A 26,089-nucleotide genomic window follows, 5' to 3' on the forward strand; every position below is an offset into this window, starting at 1 on the left:
TGTCCTCAATGAATCAGACTGATTGCAGGCCAGTCTTTGTTTGCATAAAAGTATAACTTTGAGACCGGACATGGTGGCTTACGCCTGTAATCCCAGCACTTTGGGAGGCCAAGGCAGGTGGATCACCTCAGGCTGGGAGTTCAAAACCGCCTGACCAACATGGAGAAACGCTGTCTCTACTAAAAATACAGAATTAGCCAGGCATGGTGGTGCATGCCTGTAAACCCAGCTACTCGGGAGGCTGAGGCAGGAGAATCGCTTGAACCTGGGAGGCGGAATTTCAAGAACCGAGATCACACCATTGCACTCCAGCCTAGGCAACAAGAGCGAAACTCTGTCTCAAAAAAAAAAAAAAAAAAAAGAAGTATAAGTTTGTAACTTCACCCTAGCCTCTGATTGGTTGTTTTTTGCTGCAACCAATCAGACTGATTGCGGGCTACCGCTTTATTTACATGAGGTGAGCATGAAGTGATCAATAGGCAACTTCTAGAGGGTATTTGCACCCAAGAAGATTCTGTATCCGGGCCCTTGAGCAGCTGCTTGGGCCACTCCTGCACTGTGGAGTGTACTTTTGTTCTCAATAAATCCCTGCTTTCGTTCTTCTGTTGCTTCATTCTTTCTTTGCTTTGCTGGGCATTTTGCCCAATTCTTTGTTCAAAATGCCAAGAACCTGGACAACTTGCAGTCACAACCCTCTACTGGTAACATTATGATTTCCCTTCATTACCAATCATAACCACCTTCTAATTCTTCAGGGGTGTCTGCTGGTTTTTAGTTTCCTTCATTATACTCATTTATTTCTTCCTTCTGAGGCATCTTCGGGTTTAGACTGGGGGAGGCAGATTGTGCCACTTTGCCATCATGTTAGGGGCCCATAATGATGTCCCTTTCATGACTCAGCCTACCCCAGGGTTGTTGCTTTGTGTTTCCAGTAATCTAGAGCAGAAGATACTCTTTCTTGAGTGGTCATAGTAGTAGTCCAGAAATGAAGATGTTCAACCTGAAGAACTACAGGGAGAATATAAAAGCAAAGGAAAGACAAAGCAATATATACGCACAAAAGAGAACAAAATAGGCATTTTACTGAAAGATACTGGAATGTACTTTCAACATGCTTGTATTTAATTTTACAGTCATTTGGGAATCTTCTTAACCCTGGAAATGAGACAAGAAAATTAACCTCATTATAAACTGCTTTAAACACATTTGTGGGAATATAAGTGAGTCATAGGGAAAATAAAAGTGCCTCCAGAACTCACAAAGATAAACTAGTAAAATCTGTATGTAATCCTTTTTTTTTTTTTGAGACAGGATCTCCTACTGTCACACAGGCTGTAGTACAGTGGTGCCATCTCAGATCACTGCAACCTCTGCTCCCTGGGCTCAAGCAATCCTCCCACCTCAGCCTCCCAAGTAGCTGGGACCACAGGTGCACACCACCACACCTGGCTGTTTTTTTTGTACTTTTGGTACAGACTGGGGTCTTGCCATGTTGCCCAGGCTGCTCTTGAACTCTTGAGCTCAAGCAATCTACCTGCCTTGGCCTCCCAAAGTGCTGGGATTACAGGTGTGAGCCACTGTGCCTGGCCTGCAATCCATATATATAAAGTTACATAAAGGTGACAGAACACCTTGAAGACCCAAAATCAAGAAGAAAAGGACTTGAAAATAGCTTATTGCTTATTAGACTGTATTCTTAAACCTAAAGTTAGAACATGGCTTAAATATTGATAATTAATGATTGTTATTTCCAAGGATAGACCTGTCTGTATTTTTTAAATTTTCAGTGAACATGCATTACTTATGCAATTGGAAAAAACTGAATATTATTTTAATGGAATTTTCATAGGAAAATAATTATATAAATATACAAAGTACTTCAAAGATATTTGGTGTAGCATTGTTTGCAATGTTGAAAAATATCCAAATTTCTATCAGTAGGAGAACAATTCAATAAATTACAATATATCTATACAATGGGCCAGGTGTGCCTGTAATCCCAGCTACTTGGGAGACTAAAGCAGGAGGGGATCACTTGACCCCAGAAGTTCAAGGTTACAGTGAGCTATGATTGTGCCACTGCACTCTAGCCTGAATGACAGAGCAAGACCACATCTCTAAAAACAAACAAAAATACAGATCTACAATGAATATCACGCAACCAACAAAATGATGATGTAGCTCTATATTTATTAGCATAGAAAAATTTCAAAGATGTACTGTTTAATGAAACATACAGTAGGTTTTATTTTTTATTTTATTTTATTTTTTATTTTGAGAGAGTCTTTGTTGCCCAGGCTGGAGTGCAGTGGCGCGATCTCGGCTCACTGCAACCTCTGCCTCCCAGACTCAAGCCATTCTCATGCCTCAGCCTCCTGAGTAGCTGGGACTACAGGTGTGTGCCACCATGCCCAGCTAATTTTTTGTATTTTTAGTAGAGACAGGGTTTCACCAAGTTGGCCAGGCTGGTCTCAAACTCCTGGCCTCAAGTGATCCACCTGCCTCAGCCTCTCAAAGTGCTGGATTACAGTCATGAGCCACCACTCCTGGCCTCGAAGTAGGTTTTAAAACATGTCCAGGCCGGGCACGGTGGCTCACGCCTGTAATCCCAGCCCTTTGGGAGGCCAAGGCAGGTGGATCACCTGAGGTCAAGAGTTCAAGACCAGCCTGGCCAACATGGTGAAACCTCATCTCTACTAAAAATACAAAAAAAATTAGCTGGGCATGCTGGCATGCACCTGTAGTCCCAGGTACTTGGGGAGGCTGAGGCAGGAGAATTGCTTGAACCCAGGAGGCAGAGGTTGCAGTGAGCCGAGATTGCACCACTGCACTCTAGCATGGATGACAGAGGGAGACTCTGTCTCGAAAATAAATAAACAAATAAAAATAAAATAGTAAACTGGAAATAAGAGTCTGCAGGGATTTAGCATGAGTAAGAAGTGGTTAGGTCAGAAGGATATCTGACACTTGAAGCTAGTAATGCAATGTAAGGAAAATGAAACTTAAAAACTTATGTATTTTGTCCCAAAGCCCTATAATCATTAAATTAGCAATATTATCCCTCAAAATAACCTAAATTAATTAATTTAATCGCTATAAAAGGGAAAATCGGAGACCAGAAAAAATGTTGCTTTCTGATTATAACCTATGAGTCATGCTTATTCAACTTAATGGTTACATTTGGTTTAATAACTTTTTTCCATAAACTCATGCTCATGATATATGACTTTATACTGTATACATCAAATAGTAATATTTTGCTGTATTATAGAATTTTAAATGTCTTATTTTATGATGTCTGCCACCTGGACAAATTTGTGAATTAACACTACTTTTTTTTTTTTTGAGACAGAATCTCACTCTATTGCCCAGGCTGGAGTGCAGTGGCACAGTCTGGGCTCACTGCAAACTCCGCCTCCTGGGTTCAAGCAATTCTCCTGTCTCAGCCTCTGAGTAGCTGGGATTACAGACGTCCACCATCATGCCCGGCTAATCTTGTATTTTTAGTGGAGACAGGGTTTCACTATGTTGGCCAGGCTGGTCTGAAACTCCTGACCTCAGGTGACCCACCCGCCTTGGCCTCCCAAAGTGCTGGGATTACAGGCATGAGCCACCGCACCTGGCCTAACACTACTTCTTACGTGAGAACTTAGATTTCACCAAAATAAATCAGACTGCTCCTGTGAACTCTTGCAGATTAACAAAAGTTCAATTTTCTAAATTCTTGATTTAGAATATTAAATAATTATCTGTCCTGAAAGAGTTAATGCAAACTCTAAAGCCCTTATTTCGTCTGGAATAATTTCTAGTGGTTTAAGTGAGAATCTGGTTCAACAGATTTTGGAAATGTGGAGTCATCTCTTCAGTGTATCCTAGGAAATAAACACCTAATTTACTCAATTTGGGTCTAGATATGATAATTGCACCTAAGGTCATGTCACTGAATCATAATATGGAGAAAAACATTCTACAATGGTCTTTCTGGTACTTCTATTAACAAATCCCTAAGGATGGAATTAAAAGTGGACCTAGCTAGTGTTAGATTAGGTTCATGGTACTATAACTGGTTTTTTGTTTGTTTTACATTATTCAATGGTGACATCTATAGGCCTATGATGAGAAACACTAACAGACTAATGCTGAATTTACCTGTACTATTTTATGACTGGTGTGAGTCTAACCTCATACCAAACATTACTTTTGGCTGATGTACCTGGTGCTACAGGAGAAAGTCAAGTTAGGGAACCAAAAGGTATATGATCAAAGGCCCAATTACCAGAGTGCTTCCAGTCCACAACTTACCGTGATTGGAGGGATGCAAGAGATTTTCGGAAGGTAGACTGCACTTCTAACTGAAGCAGCCTGGGAATATCTGGGTACCCACCCAGCTGGGCCCAGAGTGAATGCATAGATGTCTTCTCTGCTATTGGGAAGCTTGAAGTGGACAGATCAACATTCCAGATGGCCTCTGTCTGGTCCTCTTGTTGTCTACAGAATCAGAGAGCATAAATTGGGAACGCCAAATTCTCCTGAGCTCCATAGCCCATCAAAATATATCTTATTCTCCCCTCTTCACTGCCACCTCGTCCTATAATGCCCTCCCCTTGCACTGACCAGCATTAGCTATGCCCACTTTGACAGAGAGATGGATGAAAAAGCAGAATTTGCTGAGTTACCAAAGCTGCATTTTCATGGCTTAACCTAGTAATCCATTTTAAAACTACCATTTTAGTTTCATGGCATAGAGAGACCACATAATTTTCCCCCTTCCTTCCCAAAGCTCCTGCCTCCTTAAAAAAAAATAGAAGAAAAAGAGAAGATAATGCTTCTAAATTTCTTTATTAAATATTCTTAAAAGAATTTGTTTTTTAGTAAGAAAGAATCAGCTTTATTTTTAGAGGAACTCAAAATCCAATGTTAAATATTTAAGTAGAAATATATGTAAATTAACCTCTTGCCAACTTAGCTAAGGGAATTAATACTCCTTTTTTTTTTTTTTTTTTTTGAGACAGAGTTTCGCTGTTGCCCAGGCTGGAGTGCAATGGCACGATCTCGGCTCACCGCAACCTCTGCCACCCAGGTTCAAGCGATTCTCCTGCCTCAGCCTCCTGACTAGCTGGGATTACAGGCATGTGCCACCATGCCAGGCTAATTTTGTACTTTTTTTAGTAGAGATGGGGTTTCTCCATGTTAGTCAGGCTGGTCTTGAACTCCCAACCTCAGATGAGCCACCCACCTCGGCCTCCCAAAGTGCTGGGATTACAGGCGTGAGCCTACGCGCCCAGCCTAATACTCCTTTAGACTCTCCCTTGCACCATTTGATGATTGTGGAGAAAGGGAAGTTCTTGGGCAGGGAAAAAAAATTAGGTCCCACATATCATCCAAACAAAGTTTAGTATCAGTCTTTCTAGCACATACCTAAATTTCTTGAATATGTCAGAGGTTCTGTCGTCTTCCATTAGTAATTTTAAGAATGGCTTTTGAACAAATGTGGTAGAGGCAGGTATCTGCTTTTCTTCAACAATTAAGGGGATAGGTTGACTAAGATTCAATTCATATATCTTTTTGAGCTATAAAAAAGAATAGATCAGAAAAAGGAAACCACAAAAAGAGACAGAATCTTTAGAAGGGTCTTCAGAGCTGGCCCTAGACTAAACTGTGACTCCTCCTTTTCCATGGATTTGCAAATCCTCTCCCTACTCCACCCACCTCCAACATGCATCATTTCAGAGGTGGCAGCTCTGCTACGTAAAAATCTTGGTCCTACTTAAGCTCAAGTCCTGGTCCTCTCATTTTCTTGCTGTGAGACTTTGAGATAGTTGCTTAATTTAGCTGCACTTCTTTCTCCTCATTTCTACAACAGGGATAATAACACAAGGTTGTTGTGAGAATTGTAAAACACAGTATATATGGAAGCACTTTATAAATTGTGAAGCAGTATGCAACTGTAATGACAGCCAGCATTTACTAAATACTTACTGAATGTCAGACACTAAACTAAGCATTTTCCATATATTAGCTGATTTGGTATTTATAACAACCTTATGCGGTATGTATTATTATTACCCTTGTCTTACAGCAGGAGAATCTGAGCCTCAGAAAATGTAAGCGGCTTGCATAAAGTCACTTAGCTAGTATGTGGCTAGCCTGATTTGAACCCAGACAATCTGGTAGCGGAGCTAGCCATCTTGACCACTATGCTGATTCAGTGCAAAGTATTCATTCATATCTAACCTCTTATCCCTTTTGCTTTTTTTGTCTCCTGTCTCCAAGCCTTGATACCCATACCTCATCCTGTGGATTCTGGCTTCCCTGGCCCCAGACCCTTATTCCTCCTCTGAAATGCCCTAGGCATTGTGATTCCTGTTAGGTAACGCATGTTGCTGCCAACCCATCTTGTTTTACTCTATGTACATTGGCCATATTTGCCAAATCAAAAAAAAGGAGCATATTTATTTTTTTTTACAAAGAGCTGTAATATTTAGAATATAACTGTTCTGGGCTGAGTGCAGTGGCTCACACCTCTATCCCAGCACTTTGGGAGGCTGCCGTGGGCGAATCACTTGAGGTCAGGAGTCCAAGACCAGCCTGGCCAACATGGTGAAACCCCATCTCTACTAAAAACACAAAAATTAACCAGGCGTGGTGGTGGGCACCTGTAATCCCAACTACTTGGGAGGGTGAGGCAGGAGAATCACTTGAACCCAGGAGGCGAAGTTTGCAGTGAACCAAGATCATGCCACTGCACTCCAGCCTGGGTGACACAGTGAGACCTCGTCTCAAAAATAAATAAATAAATAATAAAATAAAATATAACGGTCCTGGAAAATTTACAATATATTTTTGACTTGGATTAGACTCTGATGAGAAGCCTCTCTGTACCTTCCAAAGTAGCAAGTAAACTAATCTTATAAATTAATCGATGTTATGGAAAGAGAAGGATATACAGATATAAAATGTTTCTAGAACCACAGCTTGTAATATTTATTATTAGAACTCAGGCCAGGCGTGGTGGCTTACGCCTGTAATCCCAACACTTTGGGAGGTCGAGGCAGGTGGATCACCTGAGGTCAGGAATTCGAAATCAGCCTGGCCAACATGGTGAAACCCCATCTCTACTAAAAATACAAAATTTAGCTGGGCATGGTGGTGGGCGCCTGTAATCCCATGTACTCAGGAGGCTGAATCAGGAGAATCGCTTGAACCCAGGAGGTGGAGGTTGCAGCGAGTCAAAATAGTGCCACTGCACTCCCTGGGAGACAGAGCAAGACTGTCTCAAAAAAAAAAAAAAAAAAAAAAGAAGGCCATTTGAAAAGACCGAGGTGGAGATTGGAATTATGTGGCTACAAACTGAGGAATGCTAAGGATTGCCCATAGCCACCACAATCTAGGAGAGAAGCATGCAACAGAATGCCCTCTCAGAGCTTCTAGAAGGAACCAACCCGGCAGACACCCTGATTTCACTAACTTCTGGCCTCTAGAACTGTGAGAGAGTAAATTTCTGTTGTTTTAAGCTATGAAGTTTGTGGTAATTTGCTACAGCAGCCCAGGAAAGCAATATGACATGGTGTCTCCAGGTAAATGTCATTTACAAAGCTTACCACTTTCATGTTTTTACAATATGCTGGACGGAGGGAATGGAAAGCAGGTTACCTGATTGAATACATGTATCATTTTCTTCAGGCACTGATTCCGTTTCTGCCCTAGAGACTTCTGCTTCTCAGTCCAGACCTGCATCACCTTTTTCCCGTAGTCATCAAGTCTGCTCAGCATCACGTGGAGGTTCCTGGCCTCATAGCCTTTCCCAGTATTTTGGATGGCTTTTAGCCGTTTCACTATGTTGTTCCTTGAAAAGATTAATAAAAATTAGAATGATAATAGTTGCAGACCCTACTTCAGCAAACTTGTCCTCAGTTTCTTTTTTTTTTTGAGACGGAGTTTCGATCTTGTTGCCCAGGCTGAAGGTGCAATGGTGCGATCATGGCTTATTGCAACCTCCACCTCCTGGATTCAAGAAATTCTCCTGCCTCAGCCTCCCGAGTAGCTGGGACTACAGTCATGCACCACCATGCCCAGCTAATTTTTGTATTTTTAGTAGAGACGGGGTTTCTCCATGTTGATCAGGCTGGTCTCAAACTCCTGACCTCGTGATCCACCTTCCTTGGCCTCCCAAAGTGCTGGGATTACAGTCGTGAGCCACTGAGCATGGCCTTTTTTTTTTTTTATTTTATTTTTTTGAGACAGTCTCACTCTGTTGCCCAGGCTGGAGTGCAGTGGTGTGATCTTGACTCATTGCAACCTCTGCCTCATGGGTTCAAGTGATTCTCATGCCTCAGCCTCCCAAGTAGCTGGGAATACAGGTGTGCACCACCACGCCCAACTAATTTTTGTATTTTTAGTAGAGATGGGATTTTGCCATGTTGTCCAGGCTGGTCTTGAACTCTTGACCTCAAGCGATCCTCCCGCCACGGCCTCCCAAGATGTTGGGATTACAGGAGTGAGCCACTATGCCCAACCTGTCCTCAGTTTCTTTCAATTCTCTCATCATCCCCAGTAAGTAGAGAAGGATGGGAAGCTTGCTTAATAAGACTTTAATCCAGTTCCTGTGAACGAACCTTCAAAAATCTATATGATTATCAAAATTTTCACTAAGTCTTCACAAAGTTTCCAGTGTTAAAATAGTGTTGCTTACAATTATTTTAATATATTTTAAAAGTTATGCCAGGTGAAGTGGCTCATGCCTGTAATCCCAGCACTTTGGGCGGCTGAGGTGGGAGGATCGCTTGAGGCCAGGAGTCTGCGACCAGCTTGGGCAATATAGTAAGACTCCATCTCTACAAAATAAAAATAGCTGGGAATGGTGGCACATACCTGTAGACACAGCCACTCAGGAGGCTAAGGTGAGAAGGTTGCTTGAGCCTAGGGAGTTCGAGGCTGCAGTGAGTTATGATCACGCCACTACATTCACCTTTTTGTTAAGGGCAAGACTCCAACTCCTAAAAAAAATAGTTAAATGTGGCTATTTGTAATAAAAATTACCTTAGGGGATAAGATAGATCATTTTTTTCATATGTATAGATATGTGTAAGACACATAGAAGGTAAGGCCAGGTGCAGTGTCTCACGCCTGTAATCCAAGCACTTTGGGAAGCCAAGGCTGGCGGATCACAAGGTCAGGAGTTCAAGAACAGCCTGGCCAACATGGTGAAACCCTGTCTCTACTAAAAACACAAAAATTAGCCAGGCGCGGTGGCAGGTGACTGTAATCCTAGCTACTCGGGAGGCTGAGGCAGAAGAATCACTTGAACCCAGGCAACAGAGGTCGCAGTGAGCCGAGATCGTGCCACTGCACTCCAGCCTGGGCAACAGAGTGAGATCCTATCTTAAAAAAATGACACATAGAAAGTACTTAATACAATTAGGGAAAAGACAGTGTCCTTGCCTTCAAAAGCACTTATAATCCAGAACAGGAGACTACATTACTTGTAAAAAAAAAGAAATAGAATGAAATAAATGCTAAATAAATAGGCTGCAGGAGCAAAAAGGAAAGCATAGTTAATTCTAGTAAGGGTAATAAGGCCGGGCGCAGCGGCTCACGCCTGTAATCCCAGCACTTTGGGAGGCCGAGGTGGGCAGATCACGAGGTCAGGGACTCGAGACCAGCCTGACCAACATGGTGAAACCCTGTCTCTACTAAAAAATACAAAAATTAGCCGGATGTGGTGGCAGGCGCCTATAGTCCCAGCTACTCAGGAGGCTGAGGCAGGAGAATCACTTGAACCTGGGAGGTGGAGGTTGCAGTGAGCCGAGACCACACCATTGCACTCCAGCCTGGGTGACAGAGTGAGACTCCGTCTCAGAAAAAAAAAAAAAAGAGTAATAAAGAAGGCTTTATAGGAAGGTGTCAAGCAGAATTTTGAGGGACAGTCATAAAAAGATTCTCCCTTTCTCTCTCTCCCTACTGCCCTCCTATAATGTATTCCACCACATTTTGGTGGTCCTAAACAGAGTTTTGCCATCCTCATTCTACAGAAGAGGAAAAGAAATCTGAGCAAAGTTAAGTATTTTTTCTAATGTCCCAGAATTCATAAATGGTAGATTTGAGAAGCAAGCCCAGAACTTCTTTCTTCCACAATGCCAATATTTTTCAAGGTGCGGACTCTGATCACCTAGACTGAATCATACGGGGGAGACGGGTGGGGTGCTTGTTGAAAATGCAGGTTCCAAGGTACTTCTCCATACCTTTTGAATCAAAATCTTAGTGGTAGGCTTCAGGAATCTGCATTTTAAAATCTCAGGTAACTCTTACTTTACTAAAGTTTGAAAACCATTGTGCTTACAAACAGAACAGGAGAGAAGGGGATGAGGAAGTCCAGGTGGAGAAATCCTATAAACAAAGGTAAGAAAACGAAAGTTATATTTTGAGAGTGATGAGCAGTCTGGGGTTTTTGACCACAGATATGTGAAAGGATATAGTGGGGGATGAGACTAGAATGGATGGATTATGAAAGATGAAAGGCTTTCTTTTTTTTTTTTTTTTGAGACGGAGTCTTGCTCTGTCGCCCCGCTAGGAGTGCAGTGGCGGGATCTCGGCTCACTGCAAGCTCCGCCTCCCAGGTTCACGCCATTCTCTTGCCTCAGCCTCCCAAGTAGCCGGGACTACAGGCGCCAGCCACTACGCCCGGCTAATTTTTTGTATTTTTAGTAGAGACGGGGTTTCACCGTTTTAGCCAGGATGGTCTCGATCTCCTGACCTCGTGATCCGCCCGCCTCGGCCTCCCAGCGTGCTGGGATTACAGGCGTGAGCCACCGCGCCCGGCCGAGATGAAAGGCTTTCAAAGGTATGTTAAGGAGTTTGGATCTTCTCTTTTTTTTTTTTTTTGGTAGATGATGGGGACTCAAAGATATTTTTCTGAATATATGTATTTTATATACATGCATATATATATAGCGCCTCAGGTGAATCAGTAAGATTTACCTGAGATTTTATTTATCTATCCATCTCTATCTATATTGAGAGAGAAGAGAGAAAGAATAATTCTTAGCTCTTAGGTTTCTTTTGTGGGTTATAATGAATACTTTAGAACCTACTATATATATGGATCATTTAATACTTAAATTATTATCTTTGTATTTAATATTTAAACATATCAGATTTTTTAATTTTCCAATAAGCCCCTTCACACCAAATATTTCCTGACATTTTTCTGTCTAATTACACAGGCTTTTGAGATTTCCTTATCATTTTTTCTTATTGAAATCATATTTCACTGCTTGGAAAAGTTTAACTTCAAACTTAGGGACTTTATTGTTGGATGTAGTTTTAGAGATAATTCTTTTTTTTTTTTTTTTTTTTTTTAGACAGGGTCTCTCTTTGTCACCCAGGTTGGAGTGCAGTGGCATGATCTTGGTTCACTGCAGCCTTGACCTTGTGAGCTCAAACCATCCTCCCGCCACAGCCCCCTCGGTAACTGGGACTACAGGCACACCGTCAGGCCTGCCATTTTTTTTTTTTTTTTTTTTAAGTAAAGATGGGATTTTACCATATTGCTCAGCCTGGTCTTTAACTCCTGGGACCAAGTGATCCGCCCACCTCGGTTTCCAAAGTGCCGGGATTATAGGCATGAGCCTGGTGAGAGAATTCATTTTTAATAATCTGAAGGCCGGGTGCGGTGGCTCATGCCTGTCATCCCAGCACTTTGGGAGGCTGAGGTGGGCAGATCACAAGGTCAAGAGATCGAGACCATCCTGGCCAACATGGTGAAACCCCGTCTCTACTAAAAATACAAAAATTAGCTGGGCGTGGTGGCAAGCACCTGTAGTCCCAGCTACTCGGGAGGCTGAGGCAGGAAAATTCCTTGAAACTGGGAGGTGGAGCTTGCAGTGAGCCGAGATGGTGCCACTGCATTCTAGCCTAGCGACAGAGCAAGACTCTGTCTAAAAACAAACAAACAAACAAACAAACAAAATCTGAATATTCAATCCAGTAGTAACCATGGGGGTATCTTATTATTTAAAAGCCTCTGTCTAGAATCATGGCTATTCATCCTCCTTACCTTTTGTTTCCACTGTCTTAGCCAATCCCACTTACATTGATAAAACATTGCCCCGTCCTAAGGAATATTGATTTTTAGATAGAGATTCTTTATATTACTGAGCATCTACTCTGGTAATACTACCACTCTACCACTGCTGTTGTGCTGCAAACTACATATGTTATTTTATTTAACCCTTTCAACCTTTCATTTTATTTTATTTTGAGACAGAGTTTCGCTCTTGTTGCCCAGGCTGGAGTACAATGGTGCAATCCCAACTCTCTGTAACTTCCACCTCCAGGGTTCAAGCAATTCTCTTGCCTCAGCCTCCCGAGTAGCTAAGATTACAGGCTGCACCACCACGCCCATCTAATTTTTGTTATTTTTAGCAGAGACGGGGTTTCACCGTGTTGGCTAGGCTGGTCTCGAACTCCTGACCTCAGGTGATTCACCTGCCTCAGTCTCCCAAAGTGCTGGGATTACAGGTGTGAGCTACCATGCCTGGCCTCAACCATTCTTTGAAGTAAATATTATTATATCCATTTTACATGCAACACATTGAAGTCTCAGAGAAGTTCTGGAAATTTGAACCAAGATCTGCTTGACTTCAAAGTCTATGTTTAAGAGAAAGCATGATTAGGATTTGAATATAAAAACCATTACAGTTACTACTTTAAGACAGTGTAGTACAATAGGTAGTATAGTATACTATATAGACTTTGGAAATGGATTTTTAAAAATTCACTTCTACCACTTATTAGCTGTGTGATTTGGGCAAATAGGATGAACTTTCTGAACCTGATTCCCGTTCTTCCAGTTAAATGCAATAATATATCTGAAGTTTGTGTTTGTTGTAGATGCATTATAAGCCCCTGTATGCACATAACTAAATTTACATAATTTATTTTCATTTAATTTCTCCTTGTCCATACAGTGTTTCCTCCAACAGTTCCAGATTAGGTTAGCATGATTCTCCTACAAAATTTATATTTCCTTTAGTCTATCCATTTTTACTGTTTCAAGACTGTAGTAATTTTTTTTTTTGAGACAGGGTCTCACTGTGTTGCCCAGGCTGGAGTGTAGTGGTGCATCCACGGCTCACTGCAACCTTAACCTCTCAGGCTCACGTGATCCTCCCACTGCAGCCTACCAAGTAGCTGGGACCACAGGCATACATACCACCACGCCTGGCTAATTTTTATAATTTTTGTAGAGACAGGGTCTCACTATGTTGCCCAGGCTGGTCTCGAACTCCTAGGCTCAAGCAATTCCTCCACCTTGGCCTCCCAAAGTGCTGGGATTACAGGTGTGTGCCACCAGACCGGGTTGATTTTACTTTTTATTTAGACTTCACCAGTTTGCCTGGCATGGATGCCCTTGTTTGGTAGGAGTTACACTGTTCATATATCACCTTAGCATAGAATCCTTTTAAAACAACTGTAAATATTTTCCTAGTAATTCTACTCTCACCCTTATATTCTTTCAAAACGTTTAGGTAGATGCCATCTAGTCCTAATTTATGCCTCTGTATAAGCTTTACTCTTCTTAAATCTGTCTTCCACATTACTGGCATTTTACTTCCCTTGCTAAGAATTCTTTAGTTATCCTCTATTAAGTACGGAATGAAATATAGGTTCCTTAGCATGTGATTTAGGATTTTCTTTTATCTTGCCTCTTTTATCTTTCCAGTCTCATCTCTTACTACATTTTGCTTATTCTTTGTGTTCTAAGTACCAGCCACAAAGTACTTTACACACATACACACACACACACACACACACACACACACACACACAGCTTCTTCCTGCTGCCTTTCTTTACTCTGCTACACTCTCTGACTTCTCTGTTTTCCTGACTTTTTCTTTTTTTGAGACAGAGTCTTACTCTGTCACCCAGGCTGGAGTGCAGTGGCGCAACCTCGGTTCACTGCAACCACCGCCTCCTGGGTTCAAGTGATTCTCCTGCCTCAGCCTCCCAAGTAGCTGGGATTACAGGCACCCGCCATCGTGCCTGGCTAAGTTTTTTATTTTTAGTAGAGACAGGGTTTCACCATGTTGCTCAGGCCAGTCTCAAACTCCTGACCTTAAGCAATCCACCCACCTCGGCCTCCCAAAGTGCTGGGATTACAGGTGTGAGCCACAGTGCCCTGCCTGTCTTACTGACTTTTACTGGTTCTTTGAGGCACAGTTCAGAGGTCTGAACTCCCAGAAGCTGTACCTAACTCCCGCCTCTCCTCAGTCCTCTTCTATAACTGCACATGCGCCATTATTGTGCTTTCCACATCATACGATATAATCATCTCTTCGTGTGACTGTCTCTCTGAGGAGACTAGGTGCATTGAAAACAGAGATGTAGCTTATCCATTTTTGTATCCTTCTACCTTCTAGTCCCTGCACCTAACACAGTCCCCACAAGTAGTGGATATTTTTTAAATGTTGATGGGCCGAGCTCGGTGTCTCACACCTGTGATCCCAGTAACTTGAGAGGCCAAGGCAGGAGGATTGCTTGAGCCCAGGAGTTCAAGACCAGTCTGGGCAACAGAGGGAGATCCATCTCTTAAAAAATATCAAAAATTAGCTGGGCATGATGGCACACACAGGTCGCTTCGGCCCAGGAGTTTGGGGCTACAGTGAGCTATGATCACACCACTGCACTCCAGCCTGGTTGATAGAGCAAGACCCTGTCTCTTTAAAAAAAAAAAAAAAGTTGATGAATTAAGTGATGCTATCTAAAGAGCACAACATCTAGTACTATTGAGAACTTTCTTCAATATATATGGAAACAAATGTCTAATTATCATCATCTTTTCTAATTTTTTTTTTTTGAGACAGAGTCTTGCTCTGTTGCCCAGGCTGGAGTGCAATGGTATGATCTTGGCTCACTGCAACCTCTGCCTCTCAAGTTCAAGCGATTATCCTGCCTCAGCCTCCCAGGTAGCCAGGATTACAGGTGCATGCCATCATGACCAGCTAATTTTTGTATTTTTAGTAGAGATGGGGTTTTGTCTTGTTGGCCAGGCTAGTCTCAAACTCCTGACCTCAGGTGATCCGCCTGCCTTGGTCTCCCAAAGTGCTGGGATTACAGGCATGAGCCACTGCGCCCAGCTCATCTTTTCTAATTTTACATCTTCCCTGTCATCTCTTCTCAGATATATTTCACCGATCCTGTAGGAATACAATTCTAAAACTATATTTTAGCACTTAAATGTAGAATTCTTCACTTACAGAGGCTCTACAGAAATCTTTATTCAAAAACAGTTTATATTACTGTAATATTTTTCTCTCACATATAATATTAGAATCTTCTTGACCTAGCCATCCTTGTCATAAAATTTTTAATCTGTCAGTATTTTATTTGTTGTTGCATCTGTCTGTGATTTTGTTATTATAACATTAAATATTAGAGAAGAGCTTTCTGAAAAAATGAATTGATCCTCGATGGGATTAAGATTATGATCGTATAAAGTCATATTTTTAAATGATTTTACTGAGACAGGTCAGACTATGCTACTTAGGTTCTCAAAGTCTTCAATAAATCTAAATGAATCCTAAAAATTGAGAGAGCGACCTGACGCAGTGGCTCATACCTGTAATCCCGGCACTTTGGGAGGCCAAGGTGGGCAGATCACGAGGTCAGGAGTTCGAGACCAGCCTGGCCAACATGGTGAAACCCTGTCTCTACTAAAAATACAAAAATTAGCTGGGCATAGTGATGTGCGTCTGTAATCCCAGCTACTCAGGAGGCTGATGCAGGAGAATTCCCTGAACCCAGGAGGCGGAGGTTGCAATGAGCTGAGATCGTGCCCCTGCACTCCAGCTTGAGCAACAGAGCAAGATTTCATCTCGAAAAAATAAAATAAAATTGAGAGAAAGCTGTCAAAGAACTCCCTTCAAAAAGTACTAAGCCAGTGTAATATCATAGGGGAAATCTGCCAAACCTTAAAAGAACAGCTGATTTTACTATTAAATTGTTTCAGAGCACAAAAGATAAACTTCCACATTTTTTAAGGATGCAAGCTTAAGATTATACCAAAACTTCACAAAGATAATACCATAAGAAGTAAACCACCTGCCAAACTTAACTCATGAATATGAATGAGAAAAATCCTTAATAAAATATAGTGATTCTACAATACATTCAAAGAAGGAAAAAAAATAGCCAGGCATGGCGGCAGCGCACCTGTAATTCCAGCTACTCTGGAGGCTGAAACAGGCTGATGCAAGAGAATTGCTTGAACCTGGGAGGCATAGGTTGCAGTGAGCTGAGATCATGCCACTGCACTCCAGCCTGGGCAACCAAGTGAGACTCTGTCTTAAAAAAAACAAAAACAAAACAAAACAAAAAAAACAAAGAAGGTTACATGTAGAACAAATAGGATTTATGCCAGGAATGCAATGATGGTTTAATATAATTATATTAATAGAACTAAGGAAAAAAAATCTCCTTTTTTTTTTTTTTTTTTTTTGAAGACAGAGTCTTGCTCTGTTGCCCAGGCTGGAGTGCAGTGAGTGGCATGATCTTGGCTCACTGCAACCTCTGCCTCCTGGGTTCAAGCAATTTTCCGGCCTCAGCCTCCCGAGTAGCTGGGACTACAGCTACATGCTATCACATCTGGCTAGTTTTTTTTGTATTTTTAGTAGAGACAGGGTTTCACCATGTTAGCCAGGATGGTCTCGATCTCCTGATCTCGTGATCCAGCCGCCTCAGCCTCCCAAAGTGCTGGGATTACAGGCGTGAGCCACGCTCCTGACTTTTTTTTTTTGAGACAAGGTCTCGCTCTGTCACCCAGGGTGGAGTGCAGTGGCACAACATGATCGTAACTCACCACATCCTTGAACTCCTGGGCTCAAGCAGTCCTCCTGTCTCAGTCTTCCAAGTAGCTGGGACTACAGGTACACACCACCAAGACTAGATAATTTTTTTTTTTTAATGATGGAGTCAGGCTGGGTGCAGTGGCTGACAACTGTAATCCCAGCACTTTGGGATGCCAAGGTGGTAGGATCATTTGAGCCTAGGAATTCAAGACCAGCCTGGGCAACAGGAGACCCTATCTTTACAAAAAGTTTAAAAATTAGCCAGGTGTGGTGGTGCGTGCCTGTAGTCCCAGCTACTGGGGAGGCTAAAGTGGGAGGATAACTTAAACCTGGGAAGTTGAGACTGCAGTAAACAGTGATCATGCCACTGCACTCCAGCACGGGCAACATAGCGAGACCCTATCTCAGGAAAAAAGAAAGACGGGGCCCCATGTGTTGTTCAGGCTGGTCTCGAAATTCCTGGCCTTAAGCAACCCTCCCGCCTTAGCTTCCCAAGGTGCTGTGATTACAAGCATAAGCCACCTTCCCAGCCCACATTTTCTTTAATACATGTGAAAATAAAGTGTTCAAATCACATTATTTCACAAAATTGAACATTCAGGGTTTTTTTGTTGTTGTTGCTGTTGTTGCTGTTTTCTGAGACAGAGTCTCGCTCTGTTGCCCAGGCTGGAGTGCAGTGGTGCAGTGGTGCGATCTTGGCTCATTGCAACCTCTGTCTCCCGGGCTCAAGCAATTCTCATGCTTCAGCTTCCTGAGTAGCTGGGACTACAGCGAACCCAGCTAATCCATGGGTTTTTGTTTTCTCTCTCTTTTTTTTTTTTTTGAGACACAATCTCGCTCCGTCACCCAGGCTGGAGTGCAGTGGTGCAATCTCGGCTCACTGCAACCTCCACCTCCCGGGTTCAAGCCATTCTCCTGCCGCAGCCTCCAGAGTAGCTGGGACTACAGGCGCCCGCCACCATGCCCAGCTAATTTTTTGCATTTTTAGTAGAGACAGGGTTTCACCGTGTTAGCCAGGATACTCTCGTTCTCCTGACCTCGTGATCTGCCTGCCTTGGCCTCCCAAAGTGCTGGGATTATAGGTGTGAGCCACCACACCCAGCCTTTTTTTTTTTTTTGTAGAGATGGGGTTTCACCATGTTGGCCAGGCTGGTCTCAAACTCCTGGATTCAAGTGATTCACCCACCTTGGCCTCCCAAAGTACTAGGATTACAGGATAAGTCACCACACCCAGCCAGTCTTTTTTTTTTTTTTCAAATTGAATTTGGTTTAATTCAACTTTTCTTTTTTATTTTAGTAAGTTCAACTTTTACTTTAGATTCAGAGGGTACATATGCAGGTTTGTTACATGGTTATATTGCATGATGCTGAGATCCCATCACACAGGTTATGAGCATAGTACCCAATAGGTAGTTTTTCAACCCTTGTCCCACTTCCTCTCTCCCCTACTAGTGGTCCCCAGTGTCTGTTGTTCCCATCTTTATGTCCCTGTGTACCCAACATTTAGCTCCCATTTATAAGCAAGAATGTCGGTATTTGGTTTTCTGTTATTCTGCTAATTTGTTTAGGATAATGGCCTCCAGCTGCATCCATTTGCTGCAAAAGGACATGATTTTGTTCTTGTTTATGGCAGCATAGTATTCCATATGTTGTATATATATCACATTTTCTTTATCCAGTCCACCATTGATGTGTACCTAGGTTGATTCCATGTCTTTGTGAATAATGCTGCAATGAGCGGACAAGTGCATGTGTCTTTTTGGTATAATAATTTATTTTCCTTTGAATATATACCCAGTAATGGGATTGCTGGGTCAAGTGGTAGTTCTATTTTAAGTTCTTTGAGAAATCTCAGCTGGGCATCTTGTCTCAGGCCTGTAATCCCAACATTTTGGGAGGCTGGGGCAGGAGGATAACTTGAGCCCAGGAGTTCAAGACTAGCCTGGGAAACATAGTAAGACCCTATCCCTACAAAAAATAAAAATTAAAAAATTAACCAGGCATGATGGCATAGGCCTGTAGTCCCAGCTACTCGGAAGCCGATATGGGAAAATTGCATGAGCCCAGGAGATCTTAACTGCAGTGAGCCATCATTGCGCTGGGCAAGAGAGTAAGACCATGTCAAAAAACAAAACAAGGCCGGGCGCAATGGCTCACGCCTGTAATCCCAGCACTGTGTGAGGCCAAGGCGGGCAGATCACCTGAGGTCAGGAGTTCGAGACCAGCCTGACCAATATGATGAAATTCTGTCTCTACTAAAAATACAAAAATTAGCCAGGAGTGGGCAACAAGAGCAAAACTTCATCTAAAAAACAAAACAAAACAAAAAGCAAAAACAAAACCACCACCACCACAAAAACAAGAAATCTTCAAACTACTTTCCACAGTGGCTAAGCTAATTTACATTCCTATTAACAGTGGATAAGCATTCCTTTTCTCCGCAGATGTTAGCAAGGCTGAGGCAGGAGAATGGCTTGAACCCAGGAGGCAGAGGTTGCAGTGAGGTGAGATCGAGCCACTGCACTCCAACCTGGGCAACAGAGCAAAAACTCTGTCTCTAATACATAAATAAAAATAAAAATAAAAAAGAAACAGAATGGTATTTCCTAGGTTTTCTTCTAGGATTTTATAGTTTGAGGTCTTACATTTAAATCTTTAATCCATCTTGAGTTAATTTTTGTATATGGTGAAAGGTAGGGATGCAATTTCATTCTTCTGCATATGGCCAGCCAGCTGTCCCAGCATCATTTATTGGATAGAGTCCTTTCCTCATTGCTTATTTTTGTTGACTTTGTCCACGATTAGATGATTGTGGGTATGGGGCTTTATTTCCGGGTTCTCTATTCTGTTCCATTGGTCTATGTGTCTGTTTTTGTACCAGTACAATGTTGTTTTGGTTACTGTAGCCTTATAGTATAGTTTGAAGTTGGATAATGTAATATGCCTCCAGCTTTGTTGTTTTTGCTTAGGATGGCTTTGGCTATTTGGGCTCTTTTTTGGTTCCATATGAATTTTACAATAGTTTTTTCTAATGTAGTGAAAAATGACATTGGTAGTTTAATAGGAATATCATTGAATCTGTAGACTGCTTTGAACAGTATTATATCGTGCCATTGCACTCCAGCCTGGGGACAAGAGCCAGACTTTGTCTCAAAAAAAAAAGTTAGCTGGGTGTGGTGGCGTGTGCCTATAGTCCCAGCTACTCAGGAGGCTGAGTAGAAGGATTGCTTCAGTCTGGGAGGCAGAAGTTGCAGTGAGCCAAGATTGCACCACTGTACTCCAGCTGAGCAACAAAGCCAGACCCTGCCAAAAAAAAAAAAAAGAAGAAAGAAAAGAAAAGAAAAGAAAAGTAATACAGAATGGAATGTAGTGGTGGCACCATCTCAGCTCACTGCAACCTCTGCCTCCTGGATTCAAGCAATTCTCCTGCCTCAGCCACCCGAGTATCTGGGATTACAGGCATACGCCACCATGCCCAGCTAATTTTTGTATTTTTATTAGAGACGGGGTTTCACCATGTAGGCCAGGTGAACTCCTGACCTTGGGTGATCTGCCCACCTCAGCCTCCTACAGTGCTGGGAGATTACAGGCGTGAGCCATCGCGCCCAGCCCTGTATCTGTTTTATACATTTATTTAAACATACAAAAATCGCCGGGCGCGGTGGCTCACGCCTGTAATCCCAGCACTTTGGGAGGCCGAAGCGGGTGTATCACGAGGTCAGGAGATCAAGACCATCCTGGCTAACACGGTGAAACCCCGTCTCTACTAAAAATACAAAAAATTAGCCGGGCGTGGTGGTGGGCGCCTGTAGTCCCAGCTACTCTGGAGGCTGAGGCAGGAGAATGGCGTGAATGCGGGAGGCAGAGCTTGCAGTGAGCAGAGATCACACCACTGCACTCCAGCCTGGGCGGCAGAGCGAGACTCTGTTTCAAAAATAAAATAAAATAAACATACAAAAATCAAAATTTTGTGCATATGTGGTCACACACACACACACACACACACACAAACCCGAACAACAAAAAAAATGATGTATAATTGGCTTGGGTGACAGAGTAAGACTGTCTCAAAAAAAAAAAAACAAAAAGAGATATACCATATTCTTGGATAGGAAGGCTCTATTAGTGAAGATAAGCTAGGTTTTGCTATTTTAACAAAACTCCCAAGCCTCAGTGGCTTAAAACAACAAAAAAATTCACTTGTTGCTCATACTACGAATCCATCATGGCTTGGCAGGGAGTGAACTTCACTGTATTCTTTCAGGGACATGTATAAAGGAACAACAATCACCTTGAACATTGTGGGTTATTAAGCCAGAGGAAAAGGAAACTCTGTAGGTCATCAAACCAACAATGACAAGCTCAGCACAGAAATAGCATCTCAATTCTGCTCACATCTCATTGACAAGTGCTGACAAACAGCACTAATAACAACCTCAGAGACTCAGCATCATAAAAATAAAACAAAAATAACAGAGACTGGAAGTGACTTATCAATAGGCAGATCAATAGAAAATAATAGCTGGGCACAGTGGCTCACACCTGTAATCCCAGCACTTTGGGAGGCTGAGGCAGGTGGACCACCTGAGGTCAGGAGTTCGAGACCAGCCTGGCCAACATGGTGAAACCCTGTCCCTACTAAAACTACAAAAATTAGCTGGGCATGGTGGCACACACACACCTCCAGCTACTCTGGAGGCTGAGGGCAGGAGAATCGCTTGAACCCAGGAGGCAGAAGTTGCAGTGAGCCAAGATCGTGCCACTGCACTCCAGCCTGGGCAAAAGAGGGAGACTCCATCTCAAAAAAAAAAAAAAAAAAAAAAAATTCGCCGAAATAATAGGTTGGTAACTTCAAATGCAAATGTTAAGAATGGCAGGAAAATTGTTACCTGCCCTAATCCATTTCTGATATTTGCAACTTTTAAAAATCAGGACCAGGACCTGCTGCCTGCTGCCTCCAGGTCACCCCAACAGCAAATTTGCCATGGCAACAACCTCCTACATAATCTGCCATCTCCCTTTGTTTCTTTTGTTTTGTTTTTTTGTTGTTTTTTTGAAATGAAGGCACAGTCTTGCCTCACTGCAACCTCTGCCTCTCGGGTTCAAGCAATTCTTCTGCCTCAGCCTCCTGAGTAGCTGGGACTACAGGTGTGAGCCACAGTGCCTGGTAATTTTTTTTTTTTTTTTTGAGATGGAGTCTCGCCCCGTTGCCCAGGCTGGAGTGCAATGGCGCGATCTCTGCTCACTGCAACCTCCACCTCCCGGGTTCAAACGATTCTCCTGCCTCAGCGTCCTGAGTAGCTGGAGGTGTGTGCCACCATGCCCAGCTAATTTTTATATTTTTAGTAGGGACGGGGTTTCACCATGTTGGCCAGGCTGGTCTTGAACTCCTGACCTCAGGTGGTCCACCTGCCTCAGCCTCCCAAAGTGCTGGGATTACAGGCGCCCACCACGCCCAGCTAATTTTTGTATTTTTAGTAGAGAAGGGGTTTCACCATGTTGGCCAGCTGATTTTTTGTATTTTTTTTTTAATAGAGATGAGGTTTCACCATGTTGGCCAGGGTGGTCTTGAACTCCTGACCTCAAGTGACCCACCTGCCTTGGCATCCCAAAGTGCTGGGGTTACAGGCATGAGCCACTGCACCCTGCCTGTATTTACTTGTATTTTTTTTTCTGTTTATTTTTTATTTTTTCCTGAGATGGAGACTTGCTCTGCCCCCCTGGCTGGAGTCCAGCGGCTCAATCTCGGCTCACTGCAAGCTCTGCCTCCTGGGTTCAAGCAGTTCTCCTGCCCAGCCTCCCAAGTAGCTGGGATTCCAGGCACGTGTCACCATGCCCGGCTAATTTTTGTAGTTTAGAAGAGATGGGGTTTCACCATATTAGCCAGGCTGGTCTCGAACTCATGAACTCGTGATCCATCTGCCTTGGCCTCCCAAAGTACTGTGATTACAGATGTGAGCCACCACGTGTGGCCATTTTTTTGTTTGTTTTTCATTAAAAAATTTTTTTATGGGTACATAGTAGGTATATATATTTTGGGGGTACAGGAGATGTTTTGATACAGGCATGCAATGTATAATAATCATATTAGGGTAAATGGAGTATCCATTGCATCAAGCATTTATCCTCTGTGTTACAAACAATCCAATAATCCAATTATACTCTTTGTTATTTTTAAATGTACAATTACATTATTATTGACTATAGTCACCCTGTTGTTCTTTCAAATGCTAGATCTTATTCATTCTTTCTATTTTTTTGTGCCCATTAACCATCCCTACTTTCCCCCCACCACCACTACCCTTTCTAGCCTATGGTAACCATCCTTCTCTTTTTTTTTTTCCTGAGACTGGGTCTTGCTCTGTCACCCAGGCTGGAGTGCAGTGGCACGATCTTGGTTTACTGCAGTCTTGACCTCCTGGGGCTTGAGTGATCCTCCAAGCTCAGCTTCCTGAGTAGCTGGGACTACAGGCATGCACCATCATGCCCAGCTAATTTTTTGTATTTTTTGTAGAGACAGGGTCTCAATTTGTTGTCCAGGCTTGTCTCAAACCCTTGGGCTCAAGTGATCCTCCCCCCTCAGACTTCCAAAGTGCTGGGATTATAGGTGTGAGTCACTGCACCTGTCCCATCCTTCTACTCTTTATGTCCATTAGTTCAATTGCTTTAATTTTTAGCTCCCACAAATAAGTGAGAGCATGTGAAGTTTGTCTTTCTGTGCTCGGCTTATTTCACTTAATATAATGACCTCTAGTTCCATCCATGTTGTTGCAAATGGCAGGATCTCTTTTTATTATTATTATTATTATTTTGAGACAGAGGCTGACTCTCTCACCCAGGCTGGAGTGCAGTGGCATGATCGGCTCATTGCAACTTCCACCTCCCAGGTTCAAGCGATTCTCCTGCCCTAGCCTCCCAAGTAATCCTGGGGTTACAGGTGCACACAACCATGCCTGTCTAATTTTTGTATTTTTTGCAGAGATGAGATTTCACCATGTTGGCCAGGCTGGTCTTGAACTCCTGGCCTCAAGTTATCCACCTGCCTCAGCCTCCCACAGTGCTGGGATTACAGGCATGAGCCACCATGCCTGGTCTCACTCTTTTTTTATGCCATCTCCCATTTTAAAAATTATACATTTCTGGTGAACCAAAAATGATGAAAGAAATTCAGAATAACTGGAAACTTTTGAAGTTGATGTTTTGGAGACCAACCATGATCCACAAAATATACTTGGCATCTCCGCTGGTGATATATATGGATGAAATGGATCATGTTATATGTCATTTCTTATTTTCCAAAAAATATATCTCCTTTTGATCTTAAACAGGCTTCCTTCCCATAGACCTTATATAAGACAGTCTTTTAGAACATATGGCCTGACAAATATGAATATACTTCTGGGACAATGACAGAAAATATTTGCAATCAGAACTAAATCAGAAAACTAGACATATAATAATTATATCTACCTGGCATACTGGATCAGCCTATAGGCAATGTACTTGTGGAATAAGTATCCCAACTGAACCGTGTCCATATGAAGTATCTCAATTATGAGAGTCCTAGCCGTTGTGTGTAGCTGTGAAGGGAGTCCACAAGTTTTTATAGCCTGATTTAATAGTATCAGGTTCTTCTTCTGAGCCTCCACATCAACAAAATACCTCTTTTCTTCAAGTTCTTGAGGAGAGGAAGGGGGCACCATTATTTTGGGTTTCTTGGTACCTGAAACTGAACTCAGTATCCAGGGCTTGTCTATAGGAGGGAATCGGGATTTCTGGTACCATTCCAAAGGTGAAATCTGTGATGTTTTAAGTAGAGTAGTGAGAGAAGATGGTGATGTTGTAGGCTTCATGAGAGTGGGAAGGGCCCCTTCATCAGTGTAAGGGGTTTGGGATACTGGTGTCCTGTATTTGGTGAAATGGGACTGAAATGTTCTAAATGATTCTATAGCAAAAGTATCTCGAAGTATCTGGGTTTCTTCGGAAGTGTCAGAGACCTCCGACATTTGGAACTTCTTAGTGGTGAAAGGAAGTTGAGCTACCTTGAAATCTGGAGCACTAGGATGGATCAATGCTGATTTAGATTTCAGAGAAGAAATAATTGCCAATCTTTTCTTAACAACAGAAGCGGACCAACTTTTCTGGGGCTTTCCAGGGGCTGGGGACGGCCAGAGTGTGGGAGGATGTCTAGAGGTGGGAGGGATCCATAATGAAGAAGCTCGCCCAGGAAGGGTCCATGGTGCCAGATGCTGCCCAGGGGTAGAAGGAGCCTGCAGATAGGGAGATTGCTCAGCAGTGGCAGGAGGCTGGAATTCCTGGAGCTGCTCAGAGAAGGTTAAGGGTCCAGATTCCAGGAGGTCCCCAGGGATGGAAGAGGCTTCAGGAACTAAGGGCTGCCCAGGAGAAAGAGGAGCCCAGAGACTTGGAATCTGTCCAGAAGTGGGTGGGACTCCAGCTATAAAGGGCTGCCCTGGAGTGGGAGGGGCCCGAGATATTGGGAGCTGCCTAGGGGTGGGAGGGGCTTGTGGTGCTGGGAGCTGCACAGAAGTGGATTGACCTCCGTATACCAGGGTCTGTCCAGAGGAACGAAGAGTCTGTGGTGCCCTAAGCTTCCCAGGCTCAGAAAGAATCCCCATTTCTAGGGGCTTCCCAGGGGCAAAGGGGCCTTGGTTGAGGGGAACCCTTGATATCTGCAAAGGAGTAGAAGAGACCCCGAATATAGAGGACTTCTCAGCAGTAGGAGCTGATGATGCCAGGGACAGCCTGAGGCTTGGAGACAATCTTGATATGATGGATTGCCCAGTGGAGAGAGAAGCCTTCGATTTCTGAAATGGTCTATGGGACCACTGGACTTGCTTAAGGGTGAGGGGCGATCCCAAGGTATGGGCTTTATCTAAGGTGAGAGGAACCCCTAACTTCAATAACTGTTCTTGAGCCTGTTCTAAGTTCACAGGGGACTCCAAAGCCTGGGTTTGCTCAGAGGTAAGAGTGACAGCTGACACCCGGGCATTTACTGGGGTGATGGGGACTCCCAGTGCCTGGGCCTGCTGAGGGGTGAGAGGGATCCCCAGGGCCTGGGCCTGCTGAGGGGTGAGAGGGATCCCCAGGGCCTGGGCCTGCTGAGGGGTGAGAGGGATCCCCAGTTGCCGTGCCTGCTGAGGGGTGAGAGGGATCCCCAGTTCCCACGCCTGCTGAGGGGTGAGAGGGATCCCCAGTTCCCACGCCTGCTGAGGGGTGAGAG

At 43.2% G+C, this 26,089-nt stretch overlaps 1 protein-coding gene across 1 annotated transcript in view; it reads right to left on the bottom strand.

Moving 5' to 3' along the window:
• Nucleotides 1-1,052: 1,052 nt before the first annotated feature.
• FAM186A (family with sequence similarity 186 member A) overlaps nucleotides 1,053-26,089 on the bottom strand; it is a 70,413-nt gene continuing 45,376 nt past the window's right edge. The window contains exons 5-9 of the mRNA XM_054527966.1: nucleotides 24,319-25,964; nucleotides 7,654-7,846; nucleotides 5,419-5,570; nucleotides 4,303-4,488; nucleotides 1,053-1,155 (exon numbers count right to left, since the gene is read on the bottom strand). Coding sequence (XP_054383941.1) covers nucleotides 1,134-1,155; nucleotides 4,303-4,488; nucleotides 5,419-5,570; nucleotides 7,654-7,846; nucleotides 24,319-25,964 — 2,199 coding nt within the window. The 3' untranslated portion in view covers nucleotides 1,053-1,133. The remainder of the gene's footprint in view (nucleotides 1,156-4,302; nucleotides 4,489-5,418; nucleotides 5,571-7,653; nucleotides 7,847-24,318; nucleotides 25,965-26,089) is intronic.

This window comes from Pongo abelii, chromosome 10, assembly GCF_028885655.2.
Source record: "Pongo abelii isolate AG06213 chromosome 10, NHGRI_mPonAbe1-v2.0_pri, whole genome shotgun sequence".
NCBI lineage: Eukaryota > Metazoa > Chordata > Mammalia > Primates > Hominidae > Pongo > Pongo abelii.